Source organism: Canis lupus, chromosome 28 (genome assembly GCF_011100685.1).
Source record: "Canis lupus familiaris isolate Mischka breed German Shepherd chromosome 28, alternate assembly UU_Cfam_GSD_1.0, whole genome shotgun sequence".
NCBI classification, from domain to species: domain Eukaryota; kingdom Metazoa; phylum Chordata; class Mammalia; order Carnivora; family Canidae; genus Canis; species Canis lupus.
In genome coordinates, this window is record NC_049249.1 from 9035010 (window position 1) to 9048605 (window position 13596).

At 46.8% G+C, this 13596-nt stretch overlaps 1 protein-coding gene across 50 annotated transcripts in view; it reads right to left on the bottom strand.

Annotated features, from left to right (window-relative positions):
• SORBS1 (sorbin and SH3 domain containing 1) overlaps positions 1–13596 on the bottom strand; it is a 229066-nt gene that overhangs the window by 18892 nt on the left and 196578 nt on the right. For 26 of the 50 annotated variants that reach the window (XM_038578287.1, XM_038578257.1, XM_038578253.1 and 23 more), the window contains 5 exons: positions 11952–11998; positions 7847–7961; positions 7574–7699; positions 5849–6040; positions 3518–4291 (listed from right to left, as the gene is read on the bottom strand). In XM_038578287.1, the coding sequence (XP_038434215.1) occupies positions 3518–4291; positions 5849–6040; positions 7574–7699; positions 7847–7961; positions 11952–11998 (1254 nt within the window). Of the gene's footprint in view, positions 1–1670; positions 1788–3517; positions 4292–5848; positions 6041–7573; positions 7700–7846; positions 7962–11951; positions 11999–13596 lie in introns of all 50 variants that reach the window. The other 24 variants (XM_038578275.1, XM_038578271.1, XM_038578263.1 and 21 more) reach the window with 2 other exon arrangements.

Here is a 13596-nt window from a genome sequence, read left to right on the forward strand (position 1 = left end):
CCACTGTCTGAAGAACACCCACCGAAACACAGGCAACTGACCCAATGTCATTTCAGTTTGGGAGTCTACAAAGGAGTGAAAAGCCAGACCTTTTCACAAGTGTTCATACATCTGCAGAGAGTTGGAGGTCTGGACAGGTAATGAAGGGGGAAGGAAACAGCTACACAGGGACTTAGCACTGAACAGGGATGTCTGACAAGTGATTCACCAGGGGCATGTGACTGTGAGGAAGGGGACTGGTCAGTGTTAGGAGGGGCTGGTGAGTGTCTATGTGCCGTACCAAGAAGCCCTTCCCAGCTCTGCTCCCAGATTCTCCCCTTCTACCCACCTGTGGACACCCTAAGCCTCACCCAAAGCTCATGATTCCCCACACTCCCTTTCGCATTCCCACCTGTGGGTCTTGGCTGGGTTACTGGTTTGCCTTAAATGATACCCTCATGCTGTTCGATTAGAAATCTCCCTGTGCTTTAAGCCCCATGTCAAATGTTACATTTCTTACAAAGTCTACCAGACTGCCATCTTCTATGTCGCTTATTATTTCTCTTCATCTTGAACTTCCAGAGTGAACTATTGGACTCTGCATTATAATTATTTGTGAATATATCATATCCCCTCACCCCACAATGGAGAGCATACATAGCTTTAATTGGGGTCACTTTTTAATTTTTTTTCACTCAACAATATTTATGAGTACCTTCCATATATCAGGGGTCATGGTCCCTGACCTTAGGATGCTAACACTCTAATGGCAACACAGACAAGCAGAGGTAAGAAGACAATAGAGCTGAGAAGTGCCCCCACCTGCCCCCAAGTCAGGTGCAGGGGACATGGAAGCACAAAGTTGGAGTACTTAATCCAGTCCTGCAGGGGCAGGGGGAAGCTGGCAGGAGAGGCTTCCTGGAAGAAGTAACACCTAAGTGGAGAAGTGAAGGACAGGTGGGAATGATCCAGGCAAACCAGCAGGGAGGCTCTGGAAGGTGCAACTGGCTTGCTGTCTAAATAGCCAGATCACATGACACCCTCAATATATTAGCATGGAAGAATGATCATAGCATTTCAGAATGTCTTTTCATTTACTCAGCTAAATTCCCTCTACCTACTGGTCGTTCAACCTAGCTTCCTAACAGCTAAAATTGAACTTCTGTTCAGTTCGCCACAGCAAGGAGAAGGGTGACTGGCAAGCTTCCTGATCAGACACGCTGGTTTGGAATGCATTTGCCCAAATACGTGATACAGCCTGAGGCCACGGCAAGCTGACAGGCCACCAAAGAACAGCTGTCCCTGTAGTCCTTCCCGTCATTATTAGCTCCATCATTCAAGGGGCAGGGGGCTTCTGCAGGTCCCCCTTTTGCGAGTGGCTGGCTCCTATTCCCAGTCACAGGAGGGGAAAGTAAAGGGCTTGGGCGGGAGACATGGGGCAGGGGTCCCTTCCACACAACCTTCCAGCTCTCACCAGGGAGCAAGACCAGGGCCAGGGCTAGGCACACCCACAGAGAAAGGGCTGGCGCTGGGAGAGCAGCAGGAAGGGAGGGGACAGGAAGTGGTACACTTGAGTTCTGGAGGCCCACCAAGAAAGGAAAACCAATTTTGAACAGGCCTGTCTTTCCATGTTGCCGGCTACCTCCCCCCACTGCCCCTCCATCCTCTGTTAGGAAGTGGAAAGTATATACCTCTAAGCTCGCCCGGAGCTCCGGGCCTATGCGCACTTCCTGTACACGCTGGGTCCTGGAATCAGGCTGTGCTGATGACTCATGGCTGATGATAACGAGGTCTCCAGGCACTGTGGGCTGACTTAGAATGGTTACGGAACTGTTTCCATGTCAGAGACATTGAATTCTTTTCAACTAGCCCCTTCACCATCTCTCTACAACCAACTCTTCTTTGCTTAACTGGACACATTCTTTTCTTCTGGGACAGGCAAGGTCTTCCCCAGGTTCTGCTATTGCCCCTCGGCCCCACGCTCAGAGCTGGGAAACCATCTATTTTATGGAGCCTTCCTATGCCAGGCACCACACTTACCTCATTTAATCCTTACAACCACCCGATGAAGGAGAGACCGCTTTCGCTCCACTCCTACTTTGCACATAAAAAACCATGGCTCACAGTCTGATTACTTATCACTATCCCACACTGCTCTTCCTGTGGGGAGCAACCTTCTGCTCCCAACCATTAGGCTGGAGCTGGATGTCTGACCTCGTCTGTGTCTCTAGCTTCTGTGGCCCTGTGGCCTTCAGCAAATCTCTGATACTGCAGTCATACTGCTGCTGTGTCTGTGTTCCAGCGAGAAGGCACTGACCCTGGTAACCCTGCCCTGATACAGAGTGGTGTCTACAGGTCTCAAATAAATATCGGCCAAGTGGCTAAATGAAACTTTAGAGAAAAACTAAGGTTGTGGGTCTGAGGATCAAGCATAGTCTACTGTGGGCATTGTACACGGTAAATGACAAATGAGACTTCTTCAAGAAATTCCATCTGACACTAAAGGCATTCTAGAATGTTTTCAGTGCCAGAAGCAGCTCTAGATCACCCAAAATGGAGAGCTTCCAAAGTGCTGACCACGTTCTGTTCCCAGTGCCTGCCCTTGGCAATTCATACACATCACTTCGTGGAATCCTCTCAACCACACTGTGAGGCAGGTTATCATCTCTGTTTTACAGATGAGGCTCAGAGAGGGGAAGTAGCTCTCTGTATAGATGGTAAGAGGTGAACAGGCACTCAACCCCAGCTACTTTGGAGAAGCTGCCCAAAGTCTTTGACTTTGGGGGTATTAAACAGCATAGCCAAAATTAGAATCATGCTCTAATTGCCAAGTTCACCCTCATCTCCATCCCCAGTTTTTTAGCCCTCAAAACACCCTAAGGCCACTTGGGTCCTTGAGATCTTGGTAGCTGACCTAGAGAGAAAATGGGACAGTTACCCAAAAACCTGGTGTGCCCATTCAAGGACTCTATACCTGCCAGGGCCCCAGCGCTGGGCCTGCATGCACCTCCTTAGGACCAAAATGCATTTGTTCATCAGTGAACAAAAGCCCTGTGCTCCCACACGAACACGAGACAGGACGAAGACCTGACAGCCGAACACTGGCAGAGCGCCATGGGTTACGGAAACAAAGTGCATCTCACACAAAACCAAGCCACACGGAGCCAGACTGAAGCCTGGTGTTCTCAGCTGTGTTAGAGCAAATGGATGAAAGTCTCCAAGGCATGAGTGGGCGTGAGGAAGGCCTTCCTTCCCATGGGGCTTTTGCACTAGGCCAGGAGGCACCCAAAGTGGGAGCAACTCCAGAATCCCCTCCAGAGGCCAGAGTGCAGACTGTCATTTGTCTCCAACTGTCCCCAGACTGACACCTCAGCCAAGGACCCCTCCGTTCCCTCCTGGGTAATATTTCTGCCCCCAAGACAAGCAAAGGGCTCTCACCGGCATCCACTGGGACGTGGTAGACGGGCCACGGGCAACACGTCCAGCCCACCCTGCCAACTGAGATGCCAAGGCACACGTGGTCATGCTGCAGGCCTACCTGGCTCACAGCACTCCGAGTGGCCCTCCTCTCAGCCTGCTCGCCACCTCTATGCAGCTCTGTCTGCTCAGCCTCCCTTCCCGGAAAAGGGCTACCCAGGGGCTTGCTGGGCCGGCTCTCCTCGGGGGTGTGGAGATCTGGGAGTCTCTGTTCCGCGCTCAGGCACCTGACCACGTCTGAAGGTCTCAAGCAGCTCTTCTTAGAAATCTTGGGTGCTCCGGGCCATCTCTCACCTGCCTCCCGCTCTGCTCTCCTGTCACACTGTCCGCGCTCTTCTCGCCTCGGCTGCCGCTTACCCTGGCTGCTAAAGGCGTTGCTGAGCTCCGAGATGACCCTATCAGAGCTCCCCGGCAGCAGCTGCGAGAAGCTATCCTGGCGGACACCCGGGGGTGGCACGTGGACACCACTGTCCCCGTTGACATGAAGGGAGGCCGGGGCACCAGGCGCCAAGGAGGAGGCTTTGTGTGGGGGAGGCAGGGCCAGTGGGGAAGCCATGGAGCGAGGGATGGAACGGTCTGGCCAGCTTGAATGGGGAAGGCTGAGAGAGAGAGAGGAACCAGGCCTCGCCCACGAGGCGAGGTGGTCAGTGTCATAGACAGAAGTCTCCGGTAGTGGAGGCAGAGGTGGCGTCAGAGCCAGAGGTCGCCTGCCTGGAACCCCAACAGTCAGGGAGATCCACTCAGAGGTGACAGCGTGCATCTCGGGGGACAGGGCTCGGTGGGGATGGGGTAGAGATGAGGGGGCTGGCATGAAGAGCTTGCTGTGACTGGCAAACTTAAAAAGAAAAGGAGAGAGAGGAAAACAAAGAAAGAAGCAAAAGGTACAAGTGTCAGCATAAAGAAGAAAAGAGGAAAATAATCACAAGGGATGTACAAAAAGAGGAATGGAATGCAAAGGACGAGGACACTCTGGTGCCCCCCAAAATGAAATCGTTTGGTTAGATTGGAGAGAAAGTGGGATGTGGGTGCATGTGTGTGGGTGCATGGTGTGTGCAGGTGGTAAAGGAGGGGTGAAGCAGGGGGTCTGGAGATGGGAGAAAGGGGCGCATCAGGGAGGTTACAGATGGCACTGGCCCGGTTTGCAGAATCACACTTTCAGAGGGATCATTCAAAGATTTCCGCCCCACCTCACCCAACCACTTCTGCAACCGAAGAAGCCCTGACCAGCAACCACAAAGGGAAAAAGATGCCCTGCCACTGCCCTGCCCCTTTTTTGGGCTTTTATTTTCTCTAGAGTTCTCAGCAAAGAGCCTTCCAGGGAGGGGTACGAGCAGTGGAGTCCTCTTGTTTTAGAGTTGTACTTGGCTACAGTGAAGCAAAAAATCTCACTGAGTTCCTCTTCTTACTACAAAGCAGAATGACCTGCACCGACCCCACGCCCTCTCTCCATGAGATCTCACAAGACGGATCTCGCTGTGCAGGAAGCCCTGAGCCAGCCATTCTAATGCTTTCTGCCAAGAACCATCCCTGGGGTCAGTGATGCGCAGGTGGAAGAGGGCGGAAATAATGAAAGGATGGCAGAAAAGAGACACCATCCAAGTGTCATCCTGGGTCCAGGTCCTACTCTCACTCCTCTGGCCATTCTCCCTACAACTTACCAGAGTGGTATGCTTAGTGTCCTTCACAGGAAATCACCCCACCATACCTCTTCTGAACCCAACATCCTAATTCTTTCTTGGCTTTGGGGATAGGTTTGGAAAAATTTGTATTTTTTTAAAACAAGTTTGTTCATAATTAATGTTTAGGGATGCAAACATCTTAGGAACATCTTAGTATGCCTATAAGCCTACTTCCTTTTGGCCCAGTGTAGATGGAGATGCTATACCTTTCTTTATAGTCTGGTTCTTGCTTGCAAAGAATACTCCAGATATGGTCTATAAGTGTGAGGATGAGAACATGACATTCTCTCAATCTTTGCCTTTTGCAGGCCAGCCTTGACTAATGAGATGATGAAGAGAACCACACTGGGTCATCGTATGTTTGGGACCCTGGTGGTCCCCAGACAAGCAGCTTCACCCAAGGTAGGATGCTCCCACACAGAGTGTTGGACCAACTGATAAAGTCTCATTTTTTTTTTTTTTTGCCCTAATCATCTTATCCCCAGAACAATCACCTTAAGCTCTTTCTTTTCCCAAAGATAATAGTTCTCCCTCCCAAGTTCTCAAAAAATGTCATTTGTACACATGGAAACAAACCCTGGTGTGTATATTCTGCACTACTGCAGATGGTTCTTAACCACAGTGCTGAAGAAGCACCCAGAGGGGCTGTGTGCCATCAGCACTGTGGATTTGTCGTGAGGAGCATGAAAACTGGTGTTGAGAAGCTTAGGTACCTGTGGGCTCGCGGTGGCACTACGACTTGGGGAGGAGAGAGGCAAGTCAATGTAATCCACGGGGTTTTTCACCAGTGGCCGCTTGATTACGTCCACATAGGTGATAGGGAAGATGCCTTGTCGGGATGTCCCTGGGATCCTCCCTTCATACCAGTTCTCGTCCACTTGTCGGAGCAGTGTGATCCTCTCACCCTACAAGACATGGGAGACAAGAGTCCTTGATCCCTCATGCTTTGGCATGTCTGAGGGCCTTACCTCACCCTATGCTATCCTTCATTATTTATCACGTTTGTTCAGAAAAACCTTCCTTGCTAGACCCAGATAAGATTGGTATTGCTGAGATGGAGATGCTAACAGCAGGAGAGCTACCTGGAAGCTGGGAAGTCAAGCTTAGTCTTTAAATATTGCAGCACAGGAGTAAGTCAGATTCATCCCCTCCAAGCTAACAGCCAAGGGTAGGGTTTTTGCCTCATCCATCACAAAACTGATTTCCAATTTCACTAAAGCAAAGGTTTTGAGGGTTATCATTTTTTCTTCCTTTGTAGAACTTTATCTTTTCTGCTATAAAAATGTTAAAACACAAACATTAAGCAGAAAACAAATACTACCCATAAGGTTGTCACTCGGGGTAACCACAGTTAATATTTTGATGTATGTATTTCCTAGATTGAATTCTGGGCAAGTGAATTAGACTTGCACATTTTTTTTTCTTATGAAAACTGAGTATGCACTGCATCCCCCTTTCCAACCTTCTTTTTCATACTTTATAATGTAGAGTGAACCTCCTTCTTTGTCAAGAAATAGAATTCTACATTTTTAATGCTATTGCAGCAACAGCGTCATGGCCCACTGCAGGCTATTCTATTGTACACACATCTAATGACTTAATTCCTGGTCTCCTGGTAGTGGGCACTGAGGGTACTTCCAGGGCTTCTCTCTTCCATCAAGTAGTTCATCTTTTTCTAAGGCAGGTGTTCATTTCCCTAATCCTCACTAAAATTAGTGACTAATAACTTTAGCAAGCCAGAGAGTTTTGACACGAGAAGAGCGCGTCTGGTCCCACGGAAGAATGGCATCCCTGCACACCTGACTAGTATGCAAAACGAGCATGGTGAGCTACTTGTGGGCAATGATGAGAACTCTGGCAAGGCCTGTTCGCTGAGTACTGACTGGATGCCATGCGCCATGCTGTGGGGTTCACAGATGTGGTTTCACTTAATCTCTTAAAACAGCTCTAGGGGAAGGCCATTTGTCTTCTTTTTACATATGAGCAAAGAGTGGTTTGGAAAAATTCTTTAACTCCCCAAAAGCTGCATGGTTGATAACCTGTGACTTTTGGCTTCAAAGTTTTTCAAACTTCTCCTGTCATCAAAGGACTTGCTCTTTTCCAGTAGGCCATATTAATATGTCATAAAACCTAGTCATGAACACTTATCACATCTTTGGATGCTTAATAAATGTTGGCTGAAGAGGTCTGAGACTCCAGAAATACTGCCTCTAGTCAGTGAACTTAATGTTATTAAACCCTGACTAAGCCTAGGGTTTATTTTTTAAATATCTCACCTCGGAAGATTCTCCACTTGCCTGTAATGCAATCCTCAGTGGGGCACATCTCGTAGGCCCTCCGACAGTGCCACCAGACTAGTACATCGTGGTAACGCCACTTCCCCACAACAACAGGGCCATCCAACGGAGCCCCAGGGGCCAGGAAGAGAGCACGCTTACCTTTCTGAAGGACATTTCTACTTGCGTATCACCATTAAAGTTGAACTTGGCAACAGCTTCTCCATAATCCAACACCTGCACTGGAGCCAACTTCTTGGGTTGAGCCTTCTCGGCAGGAGGAAGGAGCTGAGGAAGGGCGAGAGGCAGAAAAGGCAAAGAGAAGGAAGTGAGGGGATGAGAGGAAGGGAGGCTACGAGACCCAGGCTCTTGGGACATGAGTGGTGCTTCGGGCGTGAGCGGGCTGTCCCATGGGAACAGGAGGAGCTACAGTACCTCGATGTAGGTGCGCGGGAAGATGCCCACCCGGCCGTGGTGCTCGCCTTCGTACCAGTTCTGATCAATCTGCTTGTAGATGTAAACGATGTCCCCCTTCTGCAGTGGAAGCTCCCTGTCAAGAGGGTGGAGGCATTTTAGCAGAGCTTTCAAAATGGGTAAGATGAAGACACTCCATTTTTTAGCGAAAGGAGACTCGGAGTGAGGTCAGAGGGGACAAATGATAGAAGAGAGGGCTCCATGTTTGGAAGTGTGGAGTCCGCTCTTCAGGAAGTTACATCTCCTTTGGCATCTTTCCAGTCTTCTGTGGGACGGATGTTAACTTTCAAAGGGACACCCCACTCCAAAGTGCTCACAGGCCTTATGGGTTTGTTGGGGTTTTCTCAATGTATTTTTTTGTGAATGCTGTCTGCTGCTCAGAATGTTAATGCAACACATAACAATGCACCCAGCAGACTCAGCTGATGTCCAGGGAACGATGACAAATGTTTCCTTGTGGATACTTTCACTGCCTCACTACCCTCCTTCTATGCCCTCTTTGATATTACCCTCAAATTACTTGTGATATACTGACATCCTTATATTGTTCCATCCGCCAGCCAGCCATCCACCCTCCACATCACCCTGCATCCATCCATTTATCTACATCATGTAGTCAAAAGGCTCTAAAATCAGGCAGATCTGGGCTTAAAGGCCAGGTATAACATTTACTAGCTCTGACACATCGGGTGAGATACTTGATCTCTCTGAGATACTTTATCTGAATATAAGAGCTAACTCAAAGTTGTTGAAAAAAATTTAGCAACAAACTGCAAGTAAAACACCCAGTACAAACAAAACAAAACAAAACAAAATAAACAAACAAAAAAAACACCTAGCACAGTGTCTGTGATTAGAGGGTTAGTGCTCAGTAAGTGTTAATTCATTACATCCCCCTTAACATGGGAGAGGAACCTTGGAAAGAAAAATGGATTTTCCTTAAAATATTCTTCACATATTTTTGCAGCTTTTCCATCTCCTTCCATCCCTTTGTTTGCCTTAATAATAATGCTGTTAACCTCTAACCAGGGCTCCTTTTTTTAAAAAGAAAGATTAAAAAGATAAATTATAAGCAAAATAGAAACTTGAAGATAACAATTGCACCTTGAAAAGTTTTTTGAATTAAAAAAAAAAAAAGACCTAGGGGCGTCCGGGTGGTTCAGTCGATTAAGTGGCTGCCTTGGGCTCAGGTCATGATCCTAGGGTCCTGGGACTGAGCCCAGCTTTGGGCTCCCTGTTCAGCGGGGAGCCTACTTCTCCCTCTCCCTCTGCCTTTCCCCTTGCTTGTGTGTGCACACATTCTTTCTCTTTCTCAAATAAGTAAAATTATTTAAAAAAACTGACCTAGATCTTTTCAATTTGCATCAAACCAACAGCATGGAAAGAAAAGCTCCACTGCAATTTGGAGGGGATGTGCCTACTTTGCAGCGTGCCAGGAAGTCCCACGGTTATGTGCGGGATGCTGGCTAAACAATGGGGGCACATCTGGAAGACTTTACACAAAGTCAGCACTGTTCTGAGTGCAAGAACAAGGCAGCCTTTGTGGGTCTCACACTGGTAGCCAAGATTCTAATCCTGAGGAGGCCCATGAAGGGGATCTGGGGCATGTGTCTCTGTAAGAATATCTCTGGCCAGTTTTTTGCTATAGTTCTCCTTGGGGGTGTTCTGAATTCCCTCCTCTCTTTACCCCCCAACCATGGGCACATGGAATGTGCAGGGCCCTCGGCATATCCACCTCTGCTACAGATCTGTACGCTCCCCACTCTGCCACACTAAGTGACTTGCAGCTGTAGAGGCAGGTGGGAGTGTCACAGCCCCACTGGTAAGTAAGCAAGGAGGACAGCTTGTGGGGGTGCTGAGAGGTCTGCAGTCATGGCCAAAGGAGATGTGCCATAGGGTGCTTGGGGCTGCCATCCTTCCTGCACTGTGGACCTCATACCCATCTCCCAGAGAACCACATGTTAAGGTCTGGTGGTAACAGGGTTCGAGAACCAATATGATATACTTCAGATCTTTTCTGGAGTGTCACCATGTATATTAGCATGGTAGAGGCTCAGAGAAGTCCTGCAGGTTAAGAAACCTGTTTAACTTTGTTGACTCCAGTGCTCCTACAGAACACTTTTTTGAGTAACACACTACAGAGAAAAGTAGAACCCAGTGATTAAAGGTTTTTAGAAGACTCAAGTCAATGGATCTGTCATTTACTCTTAAAAAAAAAAAGTTTTATTAACTTTTCTGGGAGGGAGGAAGGGATAATAGTAGCACCGAGTTAGGAGGAAGGACTCTTCTCTCCAGCATTAGCACTATTTTATTTATTTATTTTTTTAGAGACAGAGAGAATGTACTGGGTACGAAGGGGCAGAGGGAGAGGGAAAGAGAGAATCTTAAGCAGGCTCCACATCCAGTGCGGAGCCCGACATGCTTGATCTCATGACCCTGAGATCGTGACTGAGCTGAAATCAAGAGTTGGACTCTTAACTGATTGAGCCACCCAGGCACCCATCATTAGCACTATTGATAAATGGTGACAGTTCCCTCTCAATCGGCCTTCTCCCCTGTTATATCTGACAAAGTTGCTCTAAGAAGAAAATTGATCTAAGACTTTTTAATGAAACCTACATAAATATATTATCATCACAATACCATTCAATGATTCTGTGGACCTTTCTTAATTCAAAGAAAAAAAGGGGAAAGGGAAAAGGTACTGCTTGATTAGGCTAAAAATTAATTTATGTAACTCTGTTATCTTCTCTCTGGTTAAAAAGAAGGGGTAGGGGGAGATGCTGACTTTTGCTACATTATGCAAAATGTTTTATAAATATTACCTCAGCTGCCCTGCAAGGTGGCATTTTTATGTCCATTTTATAAATGAGGAAATTTGAGGTGGAGGTTGGTGACTTGTTCGTAGTCACAGAGATAGTAGGCACAGTCACAACTCAAACACAGGACTTCTTAATGCTAGAGCCCATCGTTCCAGCACACTAGGCTGCAGCCTCTGGTTAGTTGATGAGCTAAGAGACTGGAGTGATTATAAACAAATCCAACATGCCAGATTTGTGCCAAGTCTGGAGATTGTTGCCTGGTCACTCATTTTGGTTAGAGGAGATCAGAATTATGGGTGAGTTGCCTCATCATGGCATTTCTCAGTGTCCAATGAATGGAGAGCTTCTCCTCTCATCATCAAGAATGGAGAGGTAGGGCTTCTCCTCATCAGGGCAATGGGATGGCTGATTATTGTTACCAACAGAAATTCATGGTCCACTTTAATCCATAATTAGATAGGAAGTGAGCAGGTTCCTTGTAGAACCCAGTCTTTGGTAGCTTTTCCAAATTTCATTCCATGGAAGAGAAAGGCTTCCTGGTTATCTAAATTTAGATAACACTGGGTTAAACAAGCTAATCAAGTTTCTTCATTGAAAGCCTTCTAGAGCCATTACAATGCCAAGAGCAAAGTCTCTCTGGGGAGAAAGGGGCATGGGGAAGTATAGACATAGCGTGCAGTGGTTCCTAGGATGGAAGATTCATTTCTAGGATGGAAGACTCTTTTTGAGAAATCTTTTACAGAGCTAGCCTCTTGAGGAACATACTGGTTTCCTGTGGGTTCCCACGAATTTTGAATGTCATAAGATGTTGTAGCAAAACTGATAAAGTTATCATCCTAGATCCTGGATCTAGTTCCTTCCATAGAAAGAGTGGGTCAGATCAAGCCACCACTTCATCAAGCAAACTGAGTCCCTGTATAGGAGGTGGCAGGAGCCCAGACTCTGGCACCAGGCTACCCAGGTTTGAATCCCCTGCCTCTATCACTGACCAGCTTGGGCAAGTTTCTTAACCCCATAGCCTCTTGGTTTCCCCATTAGTGTGAGGCAGATAATAACAGCACCAACCCCAGAGGGTTCTGGTGAGAGCTGAATTGGTTACCATATGTTAGTAACTTGAATGGTGCTTGGCATGTAGCAAACTCTATAAATTACTGTTTTGAATCATTGTTTTTCTCCATCTCTTCACAAGTGAGCTGTGCTTCAAAGAGGCAGTTAAAAACAAAACAAAAATTGGTGGTACTTACTTTAGGGTCTGAGCTTTAAAGTCAAACTTGGCTCTAGCAGGTCTCATCTAAACACAAGAAACAGTGACAATTTAAAACCACAATTTATGTACAATGAAAAGGACACGTTTTCATAAGCTTCTAGAAAGCAAAGCAGAAAAATTCACTCTAACTAGTTCATTCTGGTGTAGAAATCTGGGCAAAATTCCACTTATCTGATCTCAGCAGAACATTAGATGAATGTTTGATCAACTATGTCATGCATGAGAATATCCCTAAGGAGGGCCAGATTTAGGGAGGAGATGCTTTGAGAAGTCCCAAAGCTGAAGGGCTGGCTCCCCAATGCTGATCATGGATATTAAAAACAATGTGTGCATGTGCGCACGCACGCACACACACACACACACACACACACACACACACACACACACCAGTCAGCCAGAAAGTTCTCAGACATGCCTACTCTTTGGGGGGACATCTTCTGTTCGACTGACTTAATTATGATCTGCAAGTGGATGAAACCCCGATTCACCTCTCACGTCATCTTTGACTCCATATAATTTCTCATGGTCTATGAGATATCCCAAAAGCCAAAGTGAGCCCTGACTTCCTTCTCTTTCTCTAAAGCTTCCCTTCCTTTGGGGCAGCTCTCTCTTTCTGGACTCCAGGCCTGGAAGTCCTCCTCGGACTCCAGCTACTCAAGTCTGTCACTAAGTCATGCCAACCCTTCCTCTAGAACCCTCCACAAGCACACTCAAGTCTGACTTGAGCTCCCACACACACAAAGCCTCCTTTGACTTCATGTTCTCTTCACTTTCATCTACTATTACTCAGGAGCACAAATAACATTCCTCAAATACTTCCGTCCATCACTTCCTTGCTTTGAAGTTGGCAGAGGCTCTCAAGTATCCCTCAGATCAAATTTCAATTCCTGACGTGGGTTAAGGTCTTTGAGTGATTTCTCCCCAATTTCACACACTTCCTCTTCAACATTAGAGGACAAAATGGAGGGGGTGGGGTGGGAATGAGACTCAGTGAGAGAAGAGTGGTATTTAAAAGCTCCATCAAGCTTAGTTTTAGGTCCTAAACCTCTCAGTGATATGTTCCCTTTTTGCAGGCTCCTCAAGCTGGGATCTTGTAGGGATTTTCTTAAGGGTGGTGAATTCCCCACAGGAATTTATTTTTACATTTTCATGTTAATGTTTTGTCTCCATCTATCTGTCTCTCTCTCTATAAATGTAAATAAAAAAAGAATGGATGTGGAATTAGTGATAAATGACAAGTTCACAAGAGAAAGCCAGATAACCAACATTGTGAGGACAAAAATTTCACAGTAATTAAAAAAAAAGGGACGCCTGGGTGGCTCAGTGGTTGAGCTCTGCCTTCAGCCCAGGGCCTGATCCTGGAGTCCCAAGATCGAGTCCCACATCAGGCTCCCTGCATGGAGCCTGCTTCTCTTTCTGCCTCTCATGAATAAATATTTAAAAAAGATAAATAAAAATTTAAAAAAATTTTTAAAAAGTGGTGGTTACCCAAGGACAGCCAGCTGTAGAGCTGTGGGAACTTTACAAAATGTATACCAAACAGCACCATATTCCCACTTTGAGTGGCAACTGAGTTTAGTCAAAAGGATATCACCTACTGGCTAAATTAGTTAAGTTTTACA